At 35.3% G+C, this 11,219-nt stretch overlaps 2 protein-coding genes, 1 long non-coding RNA gene and 3 other non-coding genes across 6 annotated transcripts; 2 read left to right on the top strand and 4 right to left on the bottom strand.

Moving 5' to 3' along the window:
- The first annotated feature begins 9 nt into the window (after positions 1–9).
- Positions 10–442, top strand: LOC111477785. Its single transcript, XR_002717360.1, has 2 exons — positions 10–189; positions 273–442. It is a non-coding gene; the product is annotated as an uncharacterized LOC111477785 (long non-coding RNA).
- A 2,175-nt stretch (positions 443–2,617) lies between these two features.
- Positions 2,618–2,741, bottom strand: LOC111478917. Its single transcript, XR_002717582.1, has one exon. It is a non-coding gene; the product is annotated as a small nucleolar RNA SNORD14 (small nucleolar RNA).
- Positions 2,742–2,902: 161 nt separating this feature from the next.
- On the bottom strand, positions 2,903–3,023 carry LOC111478897. Its single transcript, XR_002717564.1, has one exon. It is a non-coding gene; the product is annotated as a small nucleolar RNA SNORD14 (small nucleolar RNA).
- Positions 3,024–3,265: 242 nt separating this feature from the next.
- Positions 3,266–3,390, bottom strand: LOC111478896. The gene has a single exon (XR_002717563.1). It is a non-coding gene; the product is annotated as a small nucleolar RNA SNORD14 (small nucleolar RNA).
- Positions 3,391–4,182: 792 nt separating this feature from the next.
- LOC111477782 (26S proteasome non-ATPase regulatory subunit 12 homolog B-like) lies at positions 4,183–7,724 on the top strand. The gene is made up of 11 exons (XM_023121670.1): positions 4,183–4,327; positions 4,456–4,650; positions 4,895–5,002; positions 5,078–5,182; positions 5,300–5,356; positions 5,467–5,663; positions 6,425–6,524; positions 6,599–6,711; positions 6,943–7,096; positions 7,178–7,255; positions 7,344–7,724. Exons 1-11 carry the CDS (start codon positions 4,325–4,327, stop codon positions 7,560–7,562), a joined length of 1,329 nt encoding a protein of 442 aa, XP_022977438.1. The 5' UTR covers positions 4,183–4,324; the 3' UTR covers positions 7,563–7,724.
- Positions 7,725–8,859: 1,135 nt separating this feature from the next.
- On the bottom strand, positions 8,860–10,247 carry LOC111477784 (ethylene-responsive transcription factor ABR1). Its single transcript, XM_023121671.1, has 2 exons — positions 9,930–10,247; positions 8,860–9,717 (listed from the first exon to the last, which is right to left on the bottom strand). The coding sequence occupies exons 1-2, from the start codon at positions 10,207–10,209 to the stop codon at positions 9,002–9,004; spliced, it is 996 nt and encodes a 331-aa protein (XP_022977439.1). The 5' UTR covers positions 10,210–10,247; the 3' UTR covers positions 8,860–9,001.
- Positions 10,248–11,219: the final 972 nt, after the last annotated feature.

Genomic DNA, 11,219 nt, shown 5'->3' with positions numbered 1-11,219 from the left:
AACCAAGTGATTCTTGTGTTTTGCAGCATGCTCTTAAGAACTACTCACTGGTTTTCGATGCTGTTTACACACCAAAGATGACCAGACTCTTGAGGGATGCTGAAGAGTCTGGAGCAGCTATTGTTCCTGGATTGGAGATGTTCATCAGGCAAATATATGAACATTATGAGGGGTTCACTGGGCTGCCTGGTAAGAAAGTCAAAATAACCTATTAGTTTCTCCTTCCAAGTATTTTGCTCCATCATCTGACCCTTTTGTTCTGTTTATTACAGCACCCAAGGAACGTATTAGGAAGATTTTGGCAGGTAACTAATGATGTGCTGGCTTATCCTAATTGTTCTCAATTGGCTCTTTTCCTTCAATTCCCTCCATTCGGTAAGATTTTTTATCTTCCTATTGTAACGGTCAAGAACCATGTTTGAGAAATCGAGGACCTATTTGAGGCGGATAACTGTATACTATCATTTTTTTTTGTAAGAACTGTTTCTTATAAAATAAGATGGAATAAGTATTAATATCGAACCTCTGAGTCTTTTCTTTTCCGATATCTCCTAGATTATAAGCTAAAAAAATTGTCTCCTCCCTAGCTTTCGTCTCTCAGTGTCAGTGTCGGCCCAGCAGAGTGCTTTCGCCGTTGGTGTTCTTTCCGATCTCTACGCATTTCACCGCTCCACCGGAAATTCCCTCTGCCCCTACCGTACTCCAGCTTGGTAATATCAAGAACCAATCCAAGCATAGTTCAGTGGTTATATTTATCACAATACTTCAATCTTCATTCCGGTAAAAAAAAGGTATTTATTATTAATTAATAAAAATCTATATATATGTATATAGTGAAACTTCAAAAAATAAAATTTAAAGCCTCTATCCCTCTCAATTTTTTTCTCAGCCCCACATTTTTATCAAATATCAAGTATCTGATAATGTTGTCGAACTAATCAAGTAAATCCAAGTGATTTGAGGGCTAAAAAAGCTCACTGAAGATGATGTGCATCTCATCCAGATGAGGTTCTTATACATTTGAATCAATGTTTGTGGGGTGCCCTTTTTAGACAGTGATTGTACACCTACCTAACTTTATTGGATTTCTTCCCATTTCTCTCTTTTGACTGTTTGAACTATCCTGAAAATACATCAGCCAAACCAATGATTCATTAATTTCACAAATGAAATCTCAAGGGCGTTTAGGGCGCTGAGTTGGGTTAGAATACATGCAAAGAATTAAACATTAGAATTCATTGTTCTAAGATCAACCTCAATGGACTAAGATAATTGAGAGGAAAAATGGGATAACCTCTAAAATCTGTAATCGCAGGGCCTTGTGTGAAAGCAGGAGGCCATCTTTTTAATGCCAAGACGGCAAAGAGAGAATTGACAAGGACACAACACACTCTCTCTTTTAAGTGGTACACTTACACAGTTTAACATCACGGTCAATTGCCCCACATGTCTATAAAGCTTCAAGCTTCCATGGAATAGTCCAAATGCGTCCATATAAAAGGCACACTCAAATCATGTCCAAGCAATTTGCTCTCATTGTGGAAGAAAAAGGGGCATCAACAATATAAGGTTACCTTATAAAACAAGAGAGTTTGGGATGGCTGTGAATTGCAGATTTCTGGTGTTTGTGGCTCTGTTTCTGCTTTGTTTTGCCTCAACCACAGTTACAGGTAAGGGAATGATTTCTTAAATACTTCAAACCCTATTTTTATAGGAACAAAAAACAATCAAATATTAGTTCTTAAGCACTTAAAAAAGACAAATATTAGTTCTTAAGCACTTAAAAAAGACAAATATTAGTTCTTTCAAGTGAACCTTAAATAAGTAAAAAGTGGGGGTGTGATGTTATCGTTTTGTAGGGAGAAGCATGAGAGTTGTTTTTATGGAGGAAGGAGATGAAAGGCCTGAAGATCTTTTAGTGCATACAAACAAGGACAAAAAGATGGAAGGCAGTGATGAGTTGGTGGTAATGGATTACACTCCTGCTTTAAAGAGGCCTCCAATCCACAACTGAGATATTTACACCATATCAAGCTTGTAGCTGATTATCATACTGTCACTGACATGCTTCTAATCAATCACAAATGAAGCATAGAACTCGATTTTAGTTGAACCATTACAATGAAAATCCAGATGAAAATTTGATAAGATATGCTTCTAATGTTTTCTGACTAGTAATTATATTCATTCCTAATTGTACATATAATTTTCATTCGAACAACAGTGGAAATATCTAATCTAATTGTGATCTCTGAAGGGTCCACAGCTCAGAAGCCACAACTAATCTTTGCAGTTCATGAATTTGATCAGATCCACAGTGGGGGCAGACATAATTTGTATATCATCTGCAGATTCATTTTGACATGAATGCCATTCCAAATCAAAGAATTTGAGATTCAAGGAAGACGCAGCTTCATGCTGTAAAAGCCTAACATTTCAGAAAGCAACAGAATCTAACAATGAAACTAAAAAAATTCAACTCAGAAAGGTTGATATAAGATTTCTGGCAGTTAGATATCCAAGGCAAAAACACAAGAAAACAAAATAACAAAACGAAGAAATCAATTGAATAAGATGATTCATGATGTTGACAAATAAGATGGTTTGAATAAGAAATAGTTTCAGACATCCAAGGAAGGAATATAGCAGCATTAGCTCTCAAGCCCGGCGAAGGCGAAAGCTCTTAGGCGGCCACTGCGAATGTTCTGAGAAACAAGCCTTTGGAATTGTCATCATCAACACATTATATTTTACAAAAAAGACAAATTATACTAACAGTTAAACATGATCGAAAATAAAATTCATATAAACAAAGATAAGAATTGTTATACAAATAGTCAAGGTGACGATCATTGTTATGACAATTTCAAGAGGTGAATTATATGGGATTGATTCATAAGTTTAGCTCAGACATCCAAGGAAGGATAAAAGCAGCATTAGCTCTCAAGCCTGGCGAAGGCGAAAGCTCTCAGTCGGCCACTGCGAATGTTTGAGAAACAAGCCTAAGGATATCATCATTGTGAAGAGATCTTTAAAGGGTAAATAACAAAACAAACCAAGGAAATTAAGTAAAATTAGTGAAAGAATTGATCTAACATCCAACAATGATCAGCAAGGCTTGAAAAACAAAGCAGACAACGTGAAAACGATGGACGTTAATAATGCTGATGGAATAGCCGTGAAACCCCAAATTAACAATGTGAAAAACAAAATCTAAGATCCATAAGAAAACGAAAGCTTCAATATCCCGACATTAGAGTAAAAGAGTCTCAGACATCCAAGGAAGGATAAAGACAGCAGAAGCTCTCAAGCCCGGCGAAGGCGAAAGCTCTCAGGCGGCCACTGCGAATGTTTTGAGAAACAAGCCTTATAAATTCATCCTCACAGACCCATTACCGAATTATCAGCAGCTAATCTACAGCATAAACCGTATAAATCCAGAACAATCAAGGATAGTGAAATTTCGGGAGAAGAAAAGTTTCAAAACCAAAAGAGCATAATAATAAATAAAAAAAAAAAAAAAGAAGAACTGAGCCAGTATAACGAAAGAGATTGCGAGCTAATTCCATGAAGATTGTAGAATCGAAGCCGCCACAAACGCAGAAGAGAAAGCAGAAATCAGTACGGCAAATGAGGTGCGGGAGAGTGTGGTTTTATAGAATAAATTAGGGTTTCTGCAGACAACGGCTATAAACCCTTGAAAACCAAAACGAACAATCCAGATATCACCGGATTTTATTTATTTTTCTATTTAGATTCCGCGCATTAGATGGAAAAAAAAAAAAAAATCATACTATTTTCCTTTTCATTATAATAATATAAAAAAAAGTTAATATATCATTTACTAAGTCGATAACATTTAAAAGATTTTAATTTTGCCTCATTTTTTAACTTACTTTAAAAAATAATATTTTGCAATAAAATTTATTAAAACACTAAAAAAAAGGGTTAAATAAACATAAGTCAGTATATATTATCAATCAATATATTAGACTATTATAAAAATTTAATTTTTTGAGAGAAAAAAAACAAAATTCGTGGACTATAATATATTTATTTATATATTATCGATAAAAAAAAAATGAGATTTTTATAAAATTTGGAGGGAAAAAAGGGTACAAAACACGTGGAGATTGGTAATTGGATGATTACTGAAGGACCGAATTGCACAACTTTCATGCAAGACCTTTCGTGCAGAAGGGGACAGCTTCGATACTCTCTTTACGATATATGGCTTCATCAAGCTCCAATTACTTCGCCATCTTCAACTTCTCTATCCCAAGAATTCATGTATCGAGCTCTGGATTAGGCTGAATCAATTAAAATGGTAATCTTTGTTGTGGCTGTTTTACAATGTTGTTCTGATCTCACATTTCTATACTCGAATTTGCTCCTGCTTTGTTTGTGAAGTTTAAGTATTGATTTTTCTTCTCCTTCTCACTTTTGGAACTTCAGGAAGTTAAGCGGAGTTTGGAGGCTGCCATAGAGGAGCTCCTACATGTTGAGAAGCAGATGCGAATCGCTGAAGACGTCGCCGGTGCTAAGAAGGCTGCAATCGACATTCTAAAGCTCTGTTTTGAAGCGCGGGCATGGAGTATGCTCAACGAACAAATTGTGCTCCTCGTGAAACGCCGCGGTCAGCTTAAGCAGGTTTTTCGATTGTTTCAGTTTTTGCATTCTCGTAATTAGTTTATTGAGTTTAGATCTTGGGTTATTTCCACTGTAAGTGAGTTTGGTGTTTTAATTTGTGCCATGTTTGGAAATTTCATTGAATTTCCTCATTGAAAAATTTGATCTCTGTGTTGCTGGAGTTGTACCTGGTGGATCATTTCAGTCTTAACTTACATGATATTGGAAATTGATGTAAAATATGGAAAATCTGGTTGTTCCTTAGGTTGTAACTGCAATTGTCCAGCAAGGAATGCAACATGTTGATGAAACACCAGATCTTGAAACTCGTATAGAGCTTTTCAAGACACTCAATAATGTTTCTGCAGGAAAGGTAATTAATGTAAATAAGTGATCTCATTTGATCAGTTGTTATTTTATCTCTACGAATCGACTTCGCTATCTACAGATATATGTGGAAATTGAGAGAGCTCGGTTGATAAAAAAACTAGCAAAGATTAAAGAAGAGCAGGGTCTCATAGCGGAAGCTGCAGATTTGATGCAAGAAATTGCGGTCAGCTATTATATTTAGAGGAAATTTCTAGATGTTTGTGTTATGTTATATAAGAAATATGAACCTCTTGGCTTCGTAGATTGTCTGATATTTGTGCGTTTTCTTTCCCTTCTCCAGGTCGAGACTTTTGGTGCCATGGCAAAAACCGAGAAAATTGCATTCATTCTTGAACAAGTAAGCACATCTGTTATTTTTCATTATAGCCATTTTAAGGAATTGTATCTTATATACTGAATTTGAAGTAAAGAGTCATATATTGGTGGTGTGTTGATGTAATTTTGCAGGTTCGATTGTGCTTAGACCGCCAGGATTATGTTCGTGCTCAAATTATTTCAAGGAAAATTAGTCCCAGAGTTTTTGATGTAGATGATTCAAAAGAGAAGAAAAAACCCAAAGAAGGTGAGAGTGTGGTTGAGGATGCCCCTGCTGATATACCATCGCTGATGGAACTGAAGAGAATTTACTATGAACTAATGATAAGGTAAACAGTGCTAGTACATTTTAGTTAATTTCCAAACTTTGAGTACTTTTATTGTTTGATTCTGACGTTGCATTCCCATTTGAATGATTCTTTTGAGCCCAACGTGTCTACTAGGAGAGGTTTCTACAACTTTATAAAAAAAAAATCCGTTCCCCTCTCCAATCTACCTATGATCTCACAATTCACCCTCCTTCGGAGACAAAATCCTCCCTAGCAGATATTGTCCTCTTTGAACTTCCCCTCAAAGTTTTCAAAACGTGTTTGTTGGGGAGAGGTTTCACACTCTTATAAATGCTTCATTTCTTTCTCTAGCCAATGTGAGATCTCACAATCCACCCCCTTTTGGGATCCAATTTCCTTCTCTGGCACTCATTCCATTCTCCAATCGACGTGGGATCTCACAATCCACCCTCCTTTGGGGCGAGCATGGCACTCGTTCCTCTCTCCAATCGATATGGGATCTCACAATCCACCCCCTTCGGAGAACAATCATTTACTTTTTTATTATTTATTGTCCTCTTTGGCTTTTTCCTTTCGAACTTTTCCTCAAGATTTTTAAAAGCATGTATGCTAAGGAGAGGTTTCCACACCCTTGTAAATAATATTTCATTTCTCTCTCCAACCGATGTGGGATCTCACAGCAACCATCAAACATCCACTTGAATCTACTTCGTAGTACTAGCCTTGGGTTTCTTGATTCCTCATGAATCTCTTCTGAAATGGAACTTATCATTTTGTACTGGTTTTTATAATTTCTGTAGGTACCACTCTCATCATAATGAATATTTTGGGATCTGCCGTAGCTATAAGACCATATATGAGATTCCTTCCATCAAAGATAACCCAGCAGAATGTATACCGGTAAAGTTTCTTTGTTTTTGTTCTTTTTTTGATGTTGAACTTCTCTTATAGTTTACTACTTCGTTTACTTGCAGATCCTAAGAAAAATCTGTCGGTATCTAGCTTTATCACCACATAGTCCAATGCAGTCTAGTCTCCTCAATTCCACATTGGAAGATAAGAATCTTTATGAGATTCCAAATTTTAGGCAAGTTTCTCATGGAATCAGATTTTTTTTTTTTTTTTTTTTTTTTTTTTTTTTTTTTTTTTTTTTTTTTTTTTTTTTTTTTTTTTTTTTTTTTTTTTTTTTTTTTTTTTTGCTTCTTCCATTTAGAAGCTCTATGTTCATAAGTTCTTGGGGAAAGAAACATTCATGAGATTCCATTATTTGATACATTCCGCTTGTTTGATGGTTTTTATTCCAACATTTCTATTGTAGATTGTTGTTAAAACAGCTAATCACAATGGAGGTTATTCAATGGACATCTCTATGGAATACCTTAAAGAACGAGTTTGAGAACGAGAAGAATTTTCTTGGTGGTGCTTTGGGTGACAAAGCTGCCAAAGATCTAAGACGGAGAATTATCGAACACGTGAGTGATCTCTGGAAGAATTCGGGTTCAATCCTGATGAACTGATTAGCTGAAAGTGATTTGTTTCCTGATGCTTTTCAGAACATAATAGTCGTTTCAAAGTATTATGCAAGGATTGCGTTAAGCAGATTTGCAGAGTTGTTGTGTCTCAGTCTTCAGGTATATGTTCCTGTTCGTCACAATAACTTCTTTTTCTTGTTTTGAATAACAGCGTTGAATGCTAAAGAAGATCTTTTATCTAACTCAGGAAACTGAGAAGCATCTATCTGATATGGTTGTATCCAAAGCTCTAGCTGCCAAGATAGACAGGCCAACAGGAACAGTCTGTTTTGGCACGACGAAAGATAGCAGCGACGTTCTTAATTCCTGGTCGATGAACTTGGAGAAACTACTCGATCTCGTCGAGAAGAGTTGTCAGCAAGTTCACAAAGAAACCATGGTACATAAAGTTGCTTTCAAAGTTTGATGAGAAGAATAATAGCCATGATATTATTGACTTGCCATCTTTTGCTGTTTGGCTGGGCATTGATGAGCCGATTGTTGTAGTGTTTGCTGAAAATTATGTGTCTAATAACTCCTGGAACCGATCTTTAAACTTCAAAGAAAGATTTTACTTTTTTTTAGAGAACTGTTTCATTAAATATTTTTATCAAAAATATATATAAATGGCACTGAAAATGTACATGGAGACAAATAGGAGGTGTTGAATGAAAGTTTCACATCAGCCCATTTAGAGAATGATCGTGAGTTTATAATCAAATAATACTATCTCCATTTCTATTAGACCTTTTGGAAAGTCCAAAGCAAAGTTATGAGAGTTTAGTCTTAAAGTAGACAAATCATGGAAAGTCGTGTTCATCTAAAACTAGAGACGGAGACAAGGAAGGTTTTCATGTGAATAATCCAATCCATCCGAAGGAGTGTCGATTAAGAAAAATGTATATGAAAACAAGCAAAGTTTTAGTCTTGGGCAAAGTATTCATTCTGAAAGCCATTAATGGAAGTAATTACACAACACTGCCCACTTGACGAAATCCTTACAAAATTGGCCTTTTCATGCAGTTGACAATTGTACTATGTTTTGACCTTTTTTTGTTGTGTAATTATCTTTGACTAAATTATTCAACTAGTCGGTTTGATTTTGACTACTTATTCGACTACAAAATATCTAACCTAATTTTGGCTCCTATTATATTATCGTATGACATATAATTTTTCATCATTAAATATATAATATAATAAATATCTTGTTTTATATTCAATAATTATTACAAAATTTTTAATTAACTACGACAGGATTACATTTAATAATTAACCTATTAAATAATATGCCTAGCGAGTTTTAATTTTTTTAATGAAATATAATTTTAAAAATGTCGACACCGACTTAATTCTTTGCTTTTATATTTGTAAAATAAAAGTAAATGTTTTTACTTTCCATCTCAGTTATATATCTTTTTGTTGATATTTATATTCAAATTGAACTATTGAATTATTATATTATATTTTTTTATTAATAATAAAAATGTCAAATATATCGTATTTAGTGTTAAATTATAGTTTACATATCTATTTCTCGCCCATGATTCTTTTCATTTATTAATTTTTTTATATTCTTATAATTTATTTTATTATATATTTTATCATATTGATTAATACCTTATATTCTTATAATTTATTTTATTGGAATCAATTCACAACAAAAAGAAACAAACCGACTCAAAGATCATACTCCCTGCCAGATTTGAGAAGCCTTTGAAATATTACGTGAAATGTTCAAATCCCATCAAATTGTAACAAGAAAACCAAGAATTTTCGATTTTCCACGCCAAAACAAAAGTCTCAACCTCAAATCTATTAATTCAATTACCTATCTCGACCGGAAATCCAAAACAGATAACGTAATCATCCCGACGAAGCAGCATGATTGAAAAATTCAGACCAATCTGAAGTCGGAAAAGGCTCATTGTCGCTGCTCCAGCGACCGGAGACGGACTGAGGCGGGAAGGAAAGAGAAACCCCCGGCGAAGAAGATGACGACGACGAAAATTGAGAATTCGACAGTCTGGCGGTTGAAGAATGAAAAGGAGAAGCCATTGAAGAAGAAGATGAGAAGTTAATTTCACTGAATGTGTCGATCGGCGGCTGCAATTGACCGTTGGAGAAATTGATGAAGTTCACCGGCGAAGCAATGGAAGAGCTCGGCAAGTTAAGAATTGGCTGAGAATGGACAATCGATTCGGAATTTGTGGGAATTGCCAAAAGGGTGTTTGTAGAATTGGAATTGCTGAAATGAGTAGCCGGCGACTGTCGGAGGCGGACATTTTCCGGGAAGTTGAGTTTAGCTTTACTGCCTCGGAATCGGAGCGCAGCTTCGTCGTATGCCCGTGCGGCGGATTCCGCCGTGTCGAACGTACCTAACCAAAGTCTCGTCGCCTTATTCGGGTCTCGGATCTCGGCCGCCCATTTGCCCCATGGCCTCTGTCTTACGCCCCTGTATTTTCTTCTCGCCGGTGGTTGCTCTGCCGTGATTGGAATCTCTCCGCCGTATTCAAAGACCGAATTTTCCATCGCCAACGACCCTGTTTGTGGCCTTTTGGTCACTCCATTGCTTGAATCTCCTGAAAAACAATGATAATTTGTTCAATAACAGCGAATAGTTCTCTGATTTAAAGGGATTCAATGAATTCCTCTGTTTCTTAATCCTGAAACCAAAATGATTTGAAAAACTCAATTTTACCCACAAAAATTTCATTCTTTTTATTTGCAAACAACAAACAAATTTAAAATCCTTCAGCATTTTGTATTACTTAGCAGCAACCAAAAAGCTCACCTGAAATTACAGAGGATTGCGGCCACGTTGAAACAGAGCCACCGTCTTCCAGCGCCAGCGTTCGGCCTCTCTTATGTCCACCACCGCCATAAGGGGCTGATGCTACAGCAGAAGCAGAAACAGAGGAGGAGGTCCAAGCGGAATCATAATAAGCATCTCTGTCCGGCACATCTCCGGCGACGACGTGGGTCAGAGCCGAAACCATGGCCGACATCTCCATCTCGCTACTGAAACCCAAAAACAACATCTCTGAAGACCTGGTGTCCTCTGGATCCGCCATGCAATAATTTAAATCAAAAGCGATTCCTCTTATGGAAATTTGAACTGGGTTTTTTTATTTATTTTTATTTTTTTCCTTTTGATATGAAGGTTATATATAATAAAACTATAAAGGATCTTTGAGAATTTAATGTTCATAGGCGTTTCCATTGGAATGAACGCGCCGCCATAATAAGGATGTCGGTTGCTCTCTCTCTCTCTCTCCACGAATTCTTCAAGTTGAAGCATTCTTTTCAAAACAAAACCAACTTGAATTTAACTTTTAAATCAGAAAGTATCGTTTAACTTTTTCTTCCTCTATTTTAAAATGTTTTCTTTACAACCATTTTTATTATTATTTTATTGAATATTTAAATTTGTAACACGTTGAATATTAGAACTATATTTTGACAGTGTCATGGGTCGATTATCGATCAATAGTTTTGAATGAGTTGTAAGAACATATATCATCATAATGCTCAAAGTGACGTCACGAAATATTAGTATAAGCAAAATTGGCTAATGATTAAGTTGTAAAATTATTAAACGAGAATATCATAATTTTAAAATGTATTTAAGTGATTATTTGAAAATATAACTATTTTTAAATATAATATAGCTTCAATATGGGCGTCTTATTGAATAAAGAAATTAATTTGGCTCTCAAAATAATAGGTGAGGTTTAATCCACGTGGAAAAGTAGATAATGGGTTAGACCAAGTCAAAGGGAATAGATTAAGGATGGTACAGACACGTGTGAACTGGGTAGTCTGGATATTGTGGTTCCCCACGGTCCACACTCGCAATGCCGACTTGGCTTCTTATATTTTCTATTCATTTTTTTTTTAAATATAAATTTGGTTATTACTGGCCAGCTTTTTATTATTATTATTATTAAATAATTCATCCTTTATTAAAATTTATATATATATATATTTTGTAGGGTTTTCAAATTTTAACATGAATTGAAAAAAGGTTAAAAGTATATAACAAAACTGTAGTTTCTTAAAAAAAAAAAAAAAAAAAAAAAAA

This window comes from Cucurbita maxima, unplaced genomic scaffold (assembly GCF_002738345.1).
Source record: "Cucurbita maxima cultivar Rimu unplaced genomic scaffold, Cmax_1.0 Cma_Scf00004, whole genome shotgun sequence".
NCBI lineage: Eukaryota > Viridiplantae > Streptophyta > Magnoliopsida > Cucurbitales > Cucurbitaceae > Cucurbita > Cucurbita maxima.
The sequence above is the reverse complement of the archived record's forward strand: the minus strand, read 5'-3'. Positions and strand labels throughout refer to the sequence as shown.